The sequence below is a fragment of the Pteropus vampyrus genome, unplaced genomic scaffold, assembly GCF_000151845.1.
Source record: "Pteropus vampyrus isolate Shadow unplaced genomic scaffold, Pvam_2.0 Scaffold236, whole genome shotgun sequence".
Lineage (NCBI taxonomy): Eukaryota > Metazoa > Chordata > Mammalia > Chiroptera > Pteropodidae > Pteropus > Pteropus vampyrus.
In genome coordinates, this window is record NW_011889017.1 from 861152 (window position 1) to 876791 (window position 15640).

General features: G+C 34.2%; 1 protein-coding gene across 1 annotated transcript in view; it reads left to right on the forward strand.

Moving 5' to 3' along the window:
* Positions 1–15640, forward strand: part of MYO16 (myosin XVI) — a 494098-nt gene that overhangs the window by 209979 nt on the left and 268479 nt on the right. Inside the window, exon 15 of the mRNA XM_023519764.1 lies at positions 5090–5207. Within this exon, the coding sequence (XP_023375532.1) occupies positions 5090–5207 (118 nt within the window). The remainder of the gene's footprint in view (positions 1–5089; positions 5208–15640) is intronic.

Sequence of the window (15640 nt, forward strand, 5' to 3'; positions counted from 1 at the left end):
TATTTCCTTATATTTTCTACTTTTGAATAAGAAGGACTTAAATCTGCCTTTATGGATTCCCAAGCTTATGACTGATTCTAGAGATTTTTTTCTTTATGAGGAATATTTAATAAATAAATTCTGCAATGTACCCATGGTATCATGTGCTCATTAATGACTTTAATTCATAACCATTTATTAAGCTCAAATTATATTGAGCACCTGCATTATTCTACAGCACTGTTCAAAATAAATTAACATTTTGGGTCAACTGGAAAAGAATAGCATAAATTATCTTCTTTGTTCAGATATTGTAATATACTGACTACTGACAGTTAAGGATTGGAGAATTTATAAAACAACAGTTATAAAATAGACTCAGGTTAACTAATAGAATAACAGGATCTATCAGCTTAATTGTAATGACAAAGAAGAGTAGTCTCCGGTGTAAATTATAGACTAAAACAATCATTAAAATAATCCTTTGTGAAAGAGTAAGGCTATGTAATTTCTAAAATGCATTCTAGATTGCCTTATTTAAATTAGCTTTGCATTTTAACTTAAGTGAATACATTTCTTTGGATAAGATAGATCTAACTCTTCCAAAATTAATTAGCATATGGAATCAATATTATAATGTCAATGCAAATTTCAAATAAAACTTTCTAATTCATATTTTTTGTTTTAATCCTTCTTCAAGGAAAATTAAGGATTTCCTAAATAAGTGATTTCTAGTCTCATGAAATAATATTTCCCAGGTTTGAGTATGGCTTAAACTTCATGTCAATTTTTTTCCTTTTACTTTAAATTATCATCTGCATGAATACCATTCAGTGTCCAAGACATTCTTGAAAATTACCAGCCACAGTTTTTGCACAGCGTCCAAGTGTATATCCAAGAATTAAATACAAGCATTGGGTAAATTTATGAAGTGACCAACTTTACAACATCACAGGAGTTTAGTGAAATTATATACATTTAAGAGACAAAAATAGTACTTTCTGCATGAAAGAAAAACCTAATTAAGGAGATTGGTTAAAAAAAAAAAGGAGCATCTTTAACATAAGGAGCTATTTAGTAGAAGGCTAGAAGTTCAGTGCAAGATGAGATAAAAGGAACCTTTGTTAGGTGGCCCTGAGAGGAGTGAGCGATCTGAATGAGAGAGCCAGTCCAACCAGGTTAGCTGCCACTTGAGACGACATGCACGACAAGCATACACATGGTATCTTCCATTGGGAAACACTGGTTGAGTTTAGAGCAAACAGTTTTGCCCTAGATCTTAGTATAATTTGAGGGAAAAACAGTCATTGGAGGTTATTGTAATCAGTAGTTACCAAAGAATAATTAGTGAAAGAATGGTGGAAACATAAAAGGGAGGACATACTGAGATGATGGTCAACAGAGAATCTTGCAGAGGCTGTGGAGTAGAGAACACTTTCCTTGTGGTTTACACTGATGGCATGATTAAAGATTTATAAATGAAAGATTATAATCTGGAATGTGGGAAGGAGAAGCACAAAATGAAGGGGTTTGGGTAGAAGTTGGCCGTTCAAAAGTTTTGTGCCGTCACGGTAAGCAGTACTGCCCATGAAGAGGGTCCAGAGAGGAAGTGAAGGAGATTTAGGTGATACCTGGATGGTGAGGGAGAACCCAGCACTGAGCAACAAAGATGATTGTGGTATTTTATATAGGTAATACATGTATATGTAAGTGGCACACAGCTGTGATGTTCTGAATTTTGGTCTTAAACTTCAATTGCCCCGTCCGAAAAAGTCTACACAGGTTTACATTCTGCCTCTGAAATGGTCTTCAGAGTGTGCTTTCCACAGTGGGCAGATGGATTTGAATCCTGTCACCATAGATATTGCTTTTGTTCCTCTGTACAATTTCAAAGCAGATAAGATCAGTTAAGAAGGCTGTTGTTTATAATCCCTGTATTTGAATATCAAACTGTGAAAGCAGGGGATCTTTCATGGCAATAGGTTTATTGGAAGAAGAAAGTCAGGTTTTGGGAGGAAAAAAAGCTGCCTGAGACTTTTCACTAATTCTGGCCCAGTTGAGTTTCAACTTTAAGAAACATTCAATTCCATTCAAATTATTTACTTATTGAGTAACTGCTTTCGCAAAGCAGAGTGATGGGGTCAACTTGATTAAGCCATTATTTTTCATTGAGTGGACTCAGGTGTTGCTTTTAGAACACACAATAATTTAACTACTACCAGGATAATAATGCATAACTTTTAATTCCATAACTATTAAAATTTTATAGAAAAAATACCATACAATGTAAGCAGAAAAAAATCATGTCAATATTTGAATCAGTAAATACTAAGGAAATATATACTTAATTTCCTTTGCCAACTTTTTTTTTGTTTTATTACACTACATTGTTACTAGTTAACAAAGTTAAGTTGAATGGTGGAATTAATATCAGATTTACATTTGCTCAGTATTGCTTTTAACACATTTGTTTAGTGCCACCTATTGGCCAAGTGGCTAATTATAGATAAAAACTACTGATTATTTCAGAGTTTAGTATTTTACTCTTGAATTATGGACCAGAAGTGCATAACGAGAGAATGCCATGTATTTATATTTCATTTAATGACTTTAGTTTTATATTAATTTATGCTTATATGTCTTCATTGTTATTTCAGCACTAATAGACCTGTGATGTAGTGATTCAACATACAATTCAGTAGAGAGATTGCTTGTTTCAAATTCCAGATCTACTATTTACAAGCTCTGAACCTTGAGAAAGTTACTTAATCTCTCAATTTCTTTTACTGTAAAATGTTGACATTAGTTGTGAAGATTAAGAGAAATATATGTATGCACATACATATATACACACATGCATTTATATACGTGTTAATATATAACTTTACGTATAAAGGTATATAACTTTATATATAGACACAAATACATATATATGTGTGTATTTATATATACACACCTCAGAATAGTGTCTGGCACATAGTAAACAAAATATAAATGTTTTCTATTAATATAAATAAAATTAATTTTTCTTATTTGTCGAATGCTTAGTATGTGCCAGACACCAATCTGAGGGCTTTATACACCTGATGCCAATAACCACTGAAGGAGACACTCCTGTGTTAGGATAGAGGAAAATGAGGTTCAGAGAATTTAAAAAATTTGCTAAATGTCATGTAATTTTTCATTCGTAGAATTGGAATGTGAGGGCAGCTACTTCTCATTCCAAAGCACGTACATTGAACCTTTACCCTATACTTCCTATTTGGGCACATGTCATTAATTATCTTTTATATCCTTTCTATAGAATAATAAAAAATCAGTTTATTGTCAGATGCAGCTCCAAAATAGCTAGAAGCCAAAATATTTTTAAAAATTTATTTCCATACGTTATTAATTTTTAGTCATTTAATATAATATAAATGTTTAAAATGTGATATAATTATAATTACACAATTAATTTCACTGTATATTTAATATTAAATTATTGGAAAAGAAGCAAAAGTAGGCCCTTTATAATACTATTTATAATTATTTTTTAGAAAACATTTTTTGCCATCACTACCCTCAATTCACTGTTCTGATCATTAAAATTACGTTATTATAAAGACACTTAAATCATAGAGTTCTGTAGATTCTGTGTATTTTTCTCTCCAAAAGTTCAAACTTCAAAAATAGATTTTAAAATATATTTCACTATTACCACAACTCAACACTTTTTTTTTTAACATCAAAGTGTTTTATAATCCTTCAAAATATGAACTATCTTCAGGTGAATTCAGTGCCTTCGTATAGCAGTATCCAGAAAATTAAAAATTAGGAGTAAAATGATTTTTTTAAATTTTGAATAAAATTCTCAAAAAAATACTGTCAGCAGAAAGGATAAGGAATCACCACCACCCAGTGTATCAATAAGATATTATTATGCTCTCTCTTGTGGCTGATGCAGGAACTGATTTAACATTATCGATACCTTGAAATATAGAAAAACACCTTGACCTTCCAGGTTTTCATACTTTTTGGAGAACTGCTTGGTCATCATCATTATCACAGACACAATCAACCATGAGATGAAATGGTGTTTGTTCTATAGTCAGCATTTAAGGAAACATGTCAAGAAAGAATTTCAGATGCCATATTGGCCCGATTTGCTTTTTTAATGGCATTTTTAAAGCTCCAAACTCCCAACTTCTGAAAGACAGCACTTGGGAAGAAGACACACTGGATAACACAGCTTCATCTAGAATTCTTATTCTTGTTTCTGTGGGAAAATGGTTGGCATGCAGCAATAACAGAGTAAAGGGAGGGTTATGTAGGAGCTCAGTGTTGAAAAGAGTGTTTAGAGTAAGTAAATTAAAAGATGGTTATAATCCAATTTTTAAGCAAATTTATCATTTTTAAAAGAAAAATATGAATATTGCTTATGTTAACTCTAATTTCTCCTCTCTAAAACTACAAAAATATACATATGTAGATATGATTTTCTATACACATTTTATCTCTATATACATTTTCTATGCATACATGCCTGTGATAGTTTAATTTTTAAATTAGGTGCAGTAAGAAATTCACAACAATAACAAATAGTAAAATAAAACAATTATAACTGTTTTGTAATAAAAGTTATAAGAATTTGGCATTATTGAGTAAAATAAGGGTTACTTGAATGTGAGCACTGCGATACTGTGACAGTCGATCTGATAACTGAGAAGGTTACTAAGTGACTGAGGGGCGGGGAGCTTATACAGTGTGGATGCGTTAGATAAGGGTATGATTCGCTTCCGGGGGTGATGCAGCCAGGCCATCTAAAATTTCATCACATTATTCAGAACAGTGTGCAATTTAAAAATTATGAGTTGTTTATTTCTGGATTTTTCCTTTAATATTTTTGAACCATGGTTGACTGCAGATGACTGAAACCATGGAAAGCAAAACCACAGATAAGGGGAGACTACTGTAGTTTGTAGTTGAGGACAGTGACCTCAAAAATCTAACATGATATTATATGAACAATGGAGAACCTCTTAGATAAGGGAATATTCCCTGAATCTTTGCCAGTATTTCCTAATTATGTAAAAAACGAGTAGTTCAATAAATGTTGCTTTTACTACAGGCCATGTGCATCTTAGAAGCCTTCGGACATGCCAAGACAACTCTCAATGATCTGTCCAGTTGCTTCATAAAGTATTTTGAACTACAGTTCTGTGAGAGAAAAAAACACTTAACTGGAGGTAAGTTTAAAATTAACAAAGGGAGATTTCATTTGCTGCCAGGAGAGGGCAGAGAAACACCAAGCATGGCAACCACAGTGAATATTGTGCATGCCTCTGTGTGTGTGTGTGTGTGTGTGTGTGTGTGCGTGCACGTGCACGTATGCGGCACACTTACCTGAGATGTTAGGTTATGAGTTCTAAAATTATTTTAAATTAGGAAATATTCTGAAATGCAAGGTGAACTTTTCAAGAGGGTTATTGTATAAACTATATAACACAGAATCAAACCAAAAGGATCTGAAATGCATCATATTTATTGAATTCAAATAATTAAAATAAATTATAACGATTATGTAATTCATACAACATACATTAAAATCTATTTTAAATAAAATTGAATTTATATTTTTAAAACTGAATTAAACTGAAACATCAAAATAATCACCCAACTAAACCCAAAGAGAACTATTTCTTATTTGGTTTAAATATTTAATGAATACTTAAACCCCTTATTTAAAATTCAACTAATCTATAAGTCACTTAGGATTTTACATCTTTCTAACCAAAACAAATTATTCATGCAAATTAAGGTTTGCTAATTTTAAAGATTTTTGAAAGATATTAATTTCATTTTGCGTTTTCCAGTTATGCTAATTTTTCTTCAAGAAACATAAATCAGTTTTTACAATAATTCAGAAACAAAAACCCTGTGCTTTGCAGTAAGTGGCTGTCAAAATAAATTTTTATGAAGTGAAATTCAGTAAAAATATGCAGAAAAAAGTAAGAAAAAATAATTTTAGATGTTGAAGTTAGAAGCTTAAGTTCTACAGTAGCGAAGATTTTCATTTATTTTTTAATCCATGGCTTAGAGCTTTATTTGGATGTGTGCAGTTTTAAGAAAACCTCAGGGAAGAAATGTCTTGAGGGCATAAATGTCTTCATCTTGGTGAGACTGTCCCTCCAAATGAAGTGCACAGCCTGAATGAACTCTTTTATATGACCATAATTTCCCTGAGCTTTCAGTGACCAATGATTGGAGCCAGAGAAGCTAGAGGAGGATAGGAAGTTCCAAAACCTATGTGTTCCAGTCCTTTGCCACTCCAGCGTGTGACCAAAGATAGGCACCGTGGGCATAATTTGGAGCTTGTTAGAAATGAGGACTGTTAGGGCACACCGCAGACTCGCTGACTGGGACCCCGTGTCTAACAAGATTCCCAAGCGCTTCTTGTGAACGCTGAAGTGTGAGAGGTGCTGTTTGTTCTAGTCCCACCCAAATCAAGCTGGCCACTCACATTTATACACATTTGGCACAGAGGCGCATTTGCTTGTCTGGGGTATCACTCTCATGACTTTATTTTTTCCTCAATTTGATATTCCCTTTACCAAAGTGAAGATACAGTAACTGGCTTCCAAAGGTCTTATTCATTAATGATTTTGTTTATTTTCTTTTTCTGGATAGAATTTAACATGTCCTCTTCTTCAGGAATGTCAATTTAGAAAATAATTATATACAGATACAATAAAGAACTGGAAAACACTGCAGTGAGCACTTATATCTTGAGCCTTCTGTTAATAGAGATTTCTATTAGCACGTAGTCCCATGCAGCTTCGGCATAATCAAATCCACAAATACCTCTCATGAGGTTTCTGTAGGTAGCACACTGTGACAGAGGGATAATAAATATTCATAAAGACGAACCTGAGGTGCTTCAGTGTTCTGAAATGCCCTCAGAATCTTTAAGGAGCGATGAGCACAAATTCGGTATACTTTGAGCAATGTGCATAACGGAGTTTATTCTCCTCTTAGGAAAATAGCAATCTAGGCTTCCATGTAGGTAGATAGTCTCCACCTTTCTTCACTTTCCGTATTGTTTTTCTGTTCATTCTGTTCTCCTAATTAGCACCCTTAATTCAGTTTCTTTCACTTATATTTATTTGGTAGCTTCTTGCTGTGTTCTATTAAAATTCTGGCAAAATGATTTTCTGGTGGTTTTATGTTTTTTTTTTTTTTAAATTTTAACAATAAAACAACTACTAATAAAGGAACAAATAACTAAAGAAATAAAGCCAGTGCTAGTTGTGACTACATTAATAGAAGCATAATGCTTTGAACATAAATGGTAGAAGAAATCTGAAGAGGTCAGAATGGGAGTTCAGCTCTTTGTTTCCTGTATTTCAGAGGCAAAATAAGGAATGTATTCAGAGAATGTTTATTAGGAGAGTGAAAATCGAAGTACTATGTCTTTGGAGTGTGCATTGAAGAGACTAAAAACGTTTACACTGAAAAGAAAAACACTCAAGGAAAATATGAGTGTCTTCGCTCAAGGGAAAAAGTGTTCAAAAATTCGCTACCACACAGAAAGATCTTCAGCACAAAATTATTTATGCATATACTATAAAGAGTTGGTAAATGTTTCAGAGAAAAAATATCTTCACTTAATCAAAAGAACTTTCACCCTACTTTCTCATGATTGCAAAGTGCTTTCTCACCTTGAGGCTGGATGTCTGCAAGTAGGAGGAAAGAGCTGACACCTAGAGTGCCAAAATGGTCTGTGCTTCACCTGGACTAAATTATTCTAAAGATGCTGCCTACTGCTCCACATTTTCTGAGTCCAAATGTGAAGGACTCTCTTAACTGCTGATCAGATGTTCTGATGTTTAGTGAAGTGACTTGATAGCATTTATTGTCTTCTGGTACCTGTCAGCATAGAATAGTCAATGCGAGAATGCAGTAGAGAACGCAGTTAGTGTCCAAGATCTACTGTAACAATGTACCACAAACTTGGTGGTTTAAAAAAAAAAAAAAGAAATTTATCATCTTTTAGTTCTGGTGGCCAGAAGTTTAGATTCAAGATGTCAGCAGGCCCCTGCTTTCTCATATCTCCAGAGGAGAATCCTTCCTAGCCTCTTCTTGGCTTCTGATGGTTACTGCCAATCCTTGGGGTTCCTTGGCTTGTGGATGCATCATTCCAGTCTATGCTTCCCTTATTATAAAGCATTCTCTCTGTGTCTCTTCTCATATAAAGAAGTGCTTATACTGTTGTGGTAGTTGGTAGCTTAAAAGTAAATTGGATTGGGTTCTGCCCTTAAAGGCTTACAGGATTGTCAAGGAGCTAAGACTTGACTGTCTTCCTACCAGAATGAAAATTTGTATTTATTGCTGTATCCCTAGCACAATGTCTGACAAAGTCAACGTTCAATAAATACTCAGTGAATAAATGAATGTAGGGCCGACTGAGCATATAGAAGTAAGTTTAATTTAGGGTAAGAGCTATAAAGGAATATTAGATTGAAAGCTCTGAGTGTTTACTATATTACATTTTAAAGAGCCCATGAAGCTAATGTGATCACACCTATTTATTAGCTAAGTTAGCTGTGAGTACAGCATCATTCTAGTATAGTATAGTATAGCATAGTATAGCATAGGATAGCATAGCGTAGCATAGTGTAGCATAGCATAGCATAGCATAGCATAGCATAGCATACTCGTTTGGCAGTGAGTGGTTCAAACCTGAAACATTCTATTTATCCACGATAAATCTAACCAGATAATTTGTCAGGCAATAACATTATCTCTCTTCTGGGATATTTATTGTTGAAGAGAACGCTATTCACTAAGCACTGATTGAAGGACTTTTAGAAGTTCTCTTCATCTCAGGAAACATAGGGTTTCCTTGAGGTAGGGATGGTGTCTTTCTGTGATATTTTGTTCTGGTACTTTTCTGTAAAGCTTACATGTTAAGGACCAGTAGAAATTGAGAGTGGATAAGGCTGTACTTTTACTGCATCCAGAATGGTCAGAGTGCCCGATCCATCAACATCAGCAACATTTCCAGGTAGGTCCAAAGACTAATGTTTGCAGGATTCTTAGTTCCTGAGCATCCTGTGGAATGGGTGATTATGTAGTCCCTAGAGACACACTGCCTGGGTTAGTCCTGGCTCTTTCTCTTTCTATCTCAGTGGCCTCGGGCAGGTCACTTGACTTTTTTCTGCCTCATTTTTCTCTGCTATTCAGTTGGGATAGTTATAGTTCCAATCACTTTGAGTTCTCATGAGTATTGAGTGTGTTAACATTTGTCTTTAAGCCACTCACCTTTTTTTTTTTTCCCCCCACTTAATTTCAAAACTTAAATTCTTTTCTCTTCATTTGAAGAAATGGGTTTTCCTTGAACCTTAAAGAATATCTCTGTAATGGAAGTGATAGAAGGTTTTTAGAATACCATGAATGTTGAGACTGGTTGATATTTCTTATGCTTTTCCTGTTTTACACTGAATTAGATGTTTGAAAAGTATCAGACTGTCTACTATTAGGACTATTAAAACTTCAGAGCTTCAAAACTTTGGATGCTGCTTCTCTGAAGTCTTTGGAGGCTAAGGTTACTTCTGTTTTACCATTAGTTACAATTCACTCTGTCCTGTTGATTGATCATTTATAACCCAGGATAAACAAATATTATTCACATGTTGTAATACACTTGGGCTCTCCCAGAGTTCACCAATCTGTGAATTCAGGTGAATCTCTATAGGAGAAGTTGTATGTACCGGCTCATTTCTGCTTCATCCCATTTCTGTCACCCCCAGTATTCCCGGATGTCCCTCCTGTCCTGGTGCCGCTGCCCTGCTGGGCATTGGTCTCCATCCTGGAGCCTTTGGGTGACTCAAGGCTTGTGGTGTCATTCATTTCAGTGCGAATGAGAACACTGCCACTCTGGTTTTATTCTCCTAGAGGACTTTCGATGAAGTTCTGTGTTCCTTCATTTTCAGATTTTAGCCTAGTTTGTAACACCCTTCCTGCTAAGGGACACAGACCTAGCCTATTTTGTGTGTGGTTTTCAGAATTACTTTTTTTTTTTTCCCCCATGTTGATGCTTCATTTAAATACATAAATGTTAACTAAAAAGATAATATGCTGCAGTAACTCGGTAGAAATTTAAATCAACTGCTGCTTTCAAACATAGGATTATGCCTCAGCTATTTCCCCTCTCAATCCATGCAGTGCCTCATTGGTCTCTTCAGAATGTCAACTCCAGTCTGGCAATCTGACTCACACCCAGGCCTGGCTCCCAGTTCTTTCGGAGTGACATTCTGATCACAGCCTTTGAGATCTTTCCCCTAGGTCCCCAACAACCTCTCATACCCCCAACTCTCTACCCACTCCATCCATATTCTCCACTGGACTATATAAGTTCCTTAGCTATGTGATGCCAAGCCTTGATTTTTCCTCTGCTCCTTAGAGGTTCCTTTTCTCTTCTGGTATGGTCATGTCACTCTTACTGTACTAGTTTCTTTTCAGTAGTCACTCTCGCTATACTAGTTTCATTTCAAGTTAACTCTTCAGAGAAACCCCTCTTTATTTCCCAAGCCCCTCTTTCCAATATGGTCCTCAATCCTAGCCCCTTGACTTTAAATCATGTTTCCTTCTTTATTTCTTCCATACCACTTGTCAAAAGCCGAATGTGTCCTTTTCATTATTTGTCAGGCTGTTTGTTGTCTGTGTCTCCTATTAGGATATAAGTCCATTGACAGCAAGAGATTTTGTCTGCCCTGTTTTATAATAGGCATGCATAAAGTATTTGTTGGATTAATGAATCTAAGGAATGGCATTGTAATATAACAATAAAGTGAAGTAGTCATGATTCAGTTCAGGAAGGAAATTGTATAAAGCCATCATGAACTCATTCACACCAGTGAGGGACACATATTATTGAGAGTGTGAAATAGATAAAGAAAGTTAGTAATATTTAACTCTGGATTATTTTTAAAATCAGAGCCAAGTTATCTTTATAATTAGAGTTTGTGTATGCTAAGAATAGAACTATTTTCTACTCTCTTTGTGCCCACTCTATCACATTGGGATGGGCAAAGCAGAAATATGCTGAAAGGTCTACAAAGGGAAGAAGATGAAAGTTTATCTTTCATCTACATGTAAAAAGTGGAAAATAGTTGGCTTCTTATCTTTTCTGTGCCCTGAAGATACCCACATATATTTAAGTGGAAATTGAAATTAGCTAACAATCAGAAATATCTAACAGTAAATATGCCAAGGCTACATTATCTACTTGGGAAACTTAAACTTTAGAATTAACACAAATGAGATGGAAAATATATTAGGCCCTTTACTTTGTCTTTTTTCAAATCTTGATTTTAAAAACAAACCAGAAGAAAGGCTTCATCTTCATTTTTGTCATCATCAATTATCCTTAGCATTGTACTCTCAATTGGACTTTCTTTTAAAAGTTTCAGAGCTTTAGTGATCGTATCTTTTTTGAAGAACATCTTTTAGTGCTAATGGCCTGAGATTTAGAGATAAGCCAGCTGGATTTAAATGTAGAAAGGCCTGCAACATAATTTAAATGAGGCAATGTTTGAAAAGTACCTAGCATAGTGCCTGGTATTCAGTAGGTACTTCAAAAGGTGGTTCCTTCCTCTTGGAGTACACAGGAAGCGTGAGGCCTTTGTATCTTTTAATCCTCATTTACCCATGGGGAAAGTTAAGTTAAGAAGGACTTGGAGATTGGCAATGTCCGATTCTGGACTAGATCCCATACTTTGACTCCTAGTTGAGGCACCTTCACTTATACTGCCCCTAGCATTCATGATCGTTAATGATAAAGTCAAAAGAAATGCGTAAGTGTGAAGAACGAATATTTGGCTATATTAATTAATCAATACTATGCTTTTGGTAATTGCTAATTGAAAGCATGAAGGGGCTTTCTGGGAAGAGGTCATGATTTATTACTAGGTAGGTGGGGCAAGGTGAGAGTGGGTGCTAGAAATTTCTGGAAGTTGAAAAGGCAATGAAAGTAGGCATTTGTTTTTCTTGAAGGGGAGAGAGCTTTATTTCCTTCACTTTATTTCATTCTGAACAAAAATTGGTATTGCTCTACAAAATATGTTCCCTGCATTTTATGTTACATATAATCTGCAAACATATTTTTGCAGTACAAAACTTTTTGAGAAACATATATTTATATAGATTTTCAAAAAGATGGAGGACTACAAGTATATCCCTAGTCAAGAATATTTCCAACATAAAAGATCTCAAATTAAAATTTGAATTTTTGGTTGTTCTGTTTTTGTTTTTTGTTTTTTTCTATCTGAAAGCTCTTTCAAGATATGTGTATTTTAAAATCCTGCCCATCAGAATCCTGCTAATCCACAGCAATTTTATTCACTGCTGGAGATGCGCTAACTAGGATGATGACTAATTATATTGTTTTTGAATTTAGATGAAAGGTATTGAAGTCACTCTTTGATGTGGAATTTGATTAGTTTTGAATGCTGCTTTAAATTATGCTTGTATGTTGGCAGGGACAAGTGGGTGTAAGGTCAACCCTTCCTCTGAATATAGAGGCATGATGGTCAGAAGGTCACCATTCAGCCCTCCATTCTCACCTGATATTTCTTTCGCTGATGACTAGACAATAACAGAAGGGAATAACTATGGCAATTTATTTCCTATGTGTATAGATTTTTAAAAATATTCTCTTGATCAGTTAATTACTTCATGATTAATGCTATTAATATTAAATGCAAAATGTTTTTAGTAAATAATTTGCTTAGGAAAGATAAAAAGGAAGAAAAATTTAATAATTAAGACCTCAACTTGAAATTACCACCTGACCTAATACTCACAGAGAAATAGAAAAGAAACTGCATCGCTTTATTCCTAATTTTAATATCGCCTTTCGGTTTTAGTGCCACTGATTAAAGGAGTATTTTGAAAGTGTCTTTTTTAATGCACTTATGACAACTTTTCTATGGGGTGTCTAATAAGACTACTTTTCTTAATAAAGTTTATTTCAAAATTTTTAGAAACACTGATAATCATTCTATCTGGGTAAATTGACCACTTACAATATTTATAACAGGCAAAGCACTGTAATAGTGGTTCCATTTGTTCAAGTAGATTTGCTGTATAAATCTAAAGTTGAGAGACCTCACATTTCTGCTTTTAGAGACTGGACTCTAGAATAATTATGAGCAGACTTATTACGTGAGGTGCTGTTTATAGTTTAAAGATAAGGAATAATTAAATCCATTTGCCTTCGTAAGAACTACTACCTTTTAATCTAAAAAATTATTGACCATGAATTCTTACTTCGAAGTAGAAAACTACAGTAATTCAGTTACATTTAAAATTCAAATACATAATTATTTACTGTCTATTCATAATTATCAGAATAAGCCTAAATTCCAGTAAAAAGAATGCTCTAGAAACAATAAAATTTTCTGCATGCCAGCCATATATTCTGACTAAAACAAGCTTCTGAATTGCCAGTCACATCTCTGAAACAAAATCAGGGTTATGATTTCCATATTGTGTATTTCCGTCATTGTTCAGCTACTATGAAATAAATTTCAAGCATGTGTATTTATGTCGTGGGCGTTTTCTGTTTGCTTTTGTAATGTTTATAGGCAAAGGACCAAAATAATGAATATTAGGTATTCAACTGGAATTAAAAACACACATCATTCCTTTTAGCACCAAAAAATGAAATACTTTGGTATAAATCTAACAACATATATATAAGATATTTATGAAGAAAACTACAAAACTTTGATAAAGAAATCAAAGATCTAAGATAAATGGAGAGGTATTCAATGTTCATGGGTAGGAAGGCTTAATATTGTTAAGATTTCAGTTCTTCATAATTTGATCTATAGATCCAACACATCCTCAATAAAAATCCCAGCAAATTACTTTGTGGATATTGACACAAAATTTATATGGAAAGTTAAATGAACCAGAATAGCCAAAACAACATTGAAAAACAAGAACAAAGTTAGAAGACTGGTACTAGTCAACCTAAAAAGTTTATTATAAAGGTATTGTATTCAAGACAGTGTGGTCTGGTTTAAAGAACCGACAAATAAATTAGTGGAACAGAATGGAACAGAGAGCACAGAAATAGACCCACATAAATATAGTCAACTGATCTTTGACAAAGGGACAAAAGTTGCTCAATGGAGAAAGGATATTCTTTTCAATAAATTATGCTGGAACAATAGGACATCCACATGCCAAAAAAAAAAAAAATGTAGACACCACCATATCACAAAAAATAATTCAAAATATATCATAAGTCTAAATGTAATAACAAAACTATAAAACTTTTAAAACATAATGTAAGAGAAATGCTTGGTGACTGTGGGTTTGGTAATGACCTTTTCGATACAACACTAAAGTAAAATCTGAAAGAGAAAGATGATAAATTGTTAAGAGAGTGAAACAATGAGCCCAGGCTGGGGAGAAAATATTTGCAAAAGACATATCTGATAAAAGACTGTTATCTAAAACATACAAAAAACTCTTAATACTCAACAGTAAGAAAACAAACAACCCCATTTAAAATAAAGCAAAATATCTAAACAGACACCTCACCAAAAAAGATATACGGATGGAAAATAAACACATGAAAAGATGCTCCACGTTACATGTCATCTAGTAAATGCTAATTAAAACAGCAGTGTAATACCACTGCACACCAGCTGAAATCTAAAACACGGACAATAGCAAATACTGGCAAGTGAAAGAAGTTCTTTAAAAAGGATTACATAGTGTATGATTCCAACTATGTGACTTTTTTTTTTTTAAGTTTATTTGGGTAACATTGATTATATAATTTTGGGGTATACATTATAATTTGACATCTGTATATTCTATTGTGTGATTACCACCCAGAGTCCAGTTTCCTTCAGCTACCATATATTTGATCCTCTTTACCCACTTCACCCTCCCCCTAAACCCCTATACTTGACTCCTTTTACCCTGTCTACCTCTCCCCTCTTCCCCCAACCCCTACCCTCTGATAACCACTAGTCCATTGTCTATGTCCATGAGTCTCTGCTTGTTTGTCCTAATCATTTGTTGCTTTTAGGTTTATATCCCACATATAAGTGATATCATGTGATTTTCAACTTTTTCTGTCTGGCTTATTTTTCTTAGCATGATTATCTCGAGGTCCATCCAGGTTGTCGCAAATAGCAGTATTTCATCTCTTCTTATGGCGGAGTAATATTCCATTGTATATATGTACCACAGCTTCTTTAGCCAGTCATCTATTGTAAGACACTTTGGTTGCTTCCATGTCTTGGCCACTGTAAAGAATGCTGCTATGAACATCAGTGTGCAAATATCTTTTCGGATATGGGTTTTCAAGACTTTGGGGTAAATACTCGTAGAGGGATTGCTGGATCATATGGTAGATCAATTTTTAGTTTTTTGAGGAACCTCAATACTGTTTTCCATAGTGGCTGTACCAGTTTACAGTCCAGCAGTATATGAGGGTTCCTTTTTCTCCGCATCCTCTCCAACATTTGTTATTGCTTGTTCTGTTGATTATAGCTATTATAACAGGTGTGAGATGGTATCTCATTGTGGTTTTGATTTGCATTTCCCTAATAGCTAATGATGTTGAGCATCTTTTCATATATTTGTTGGCCATTTG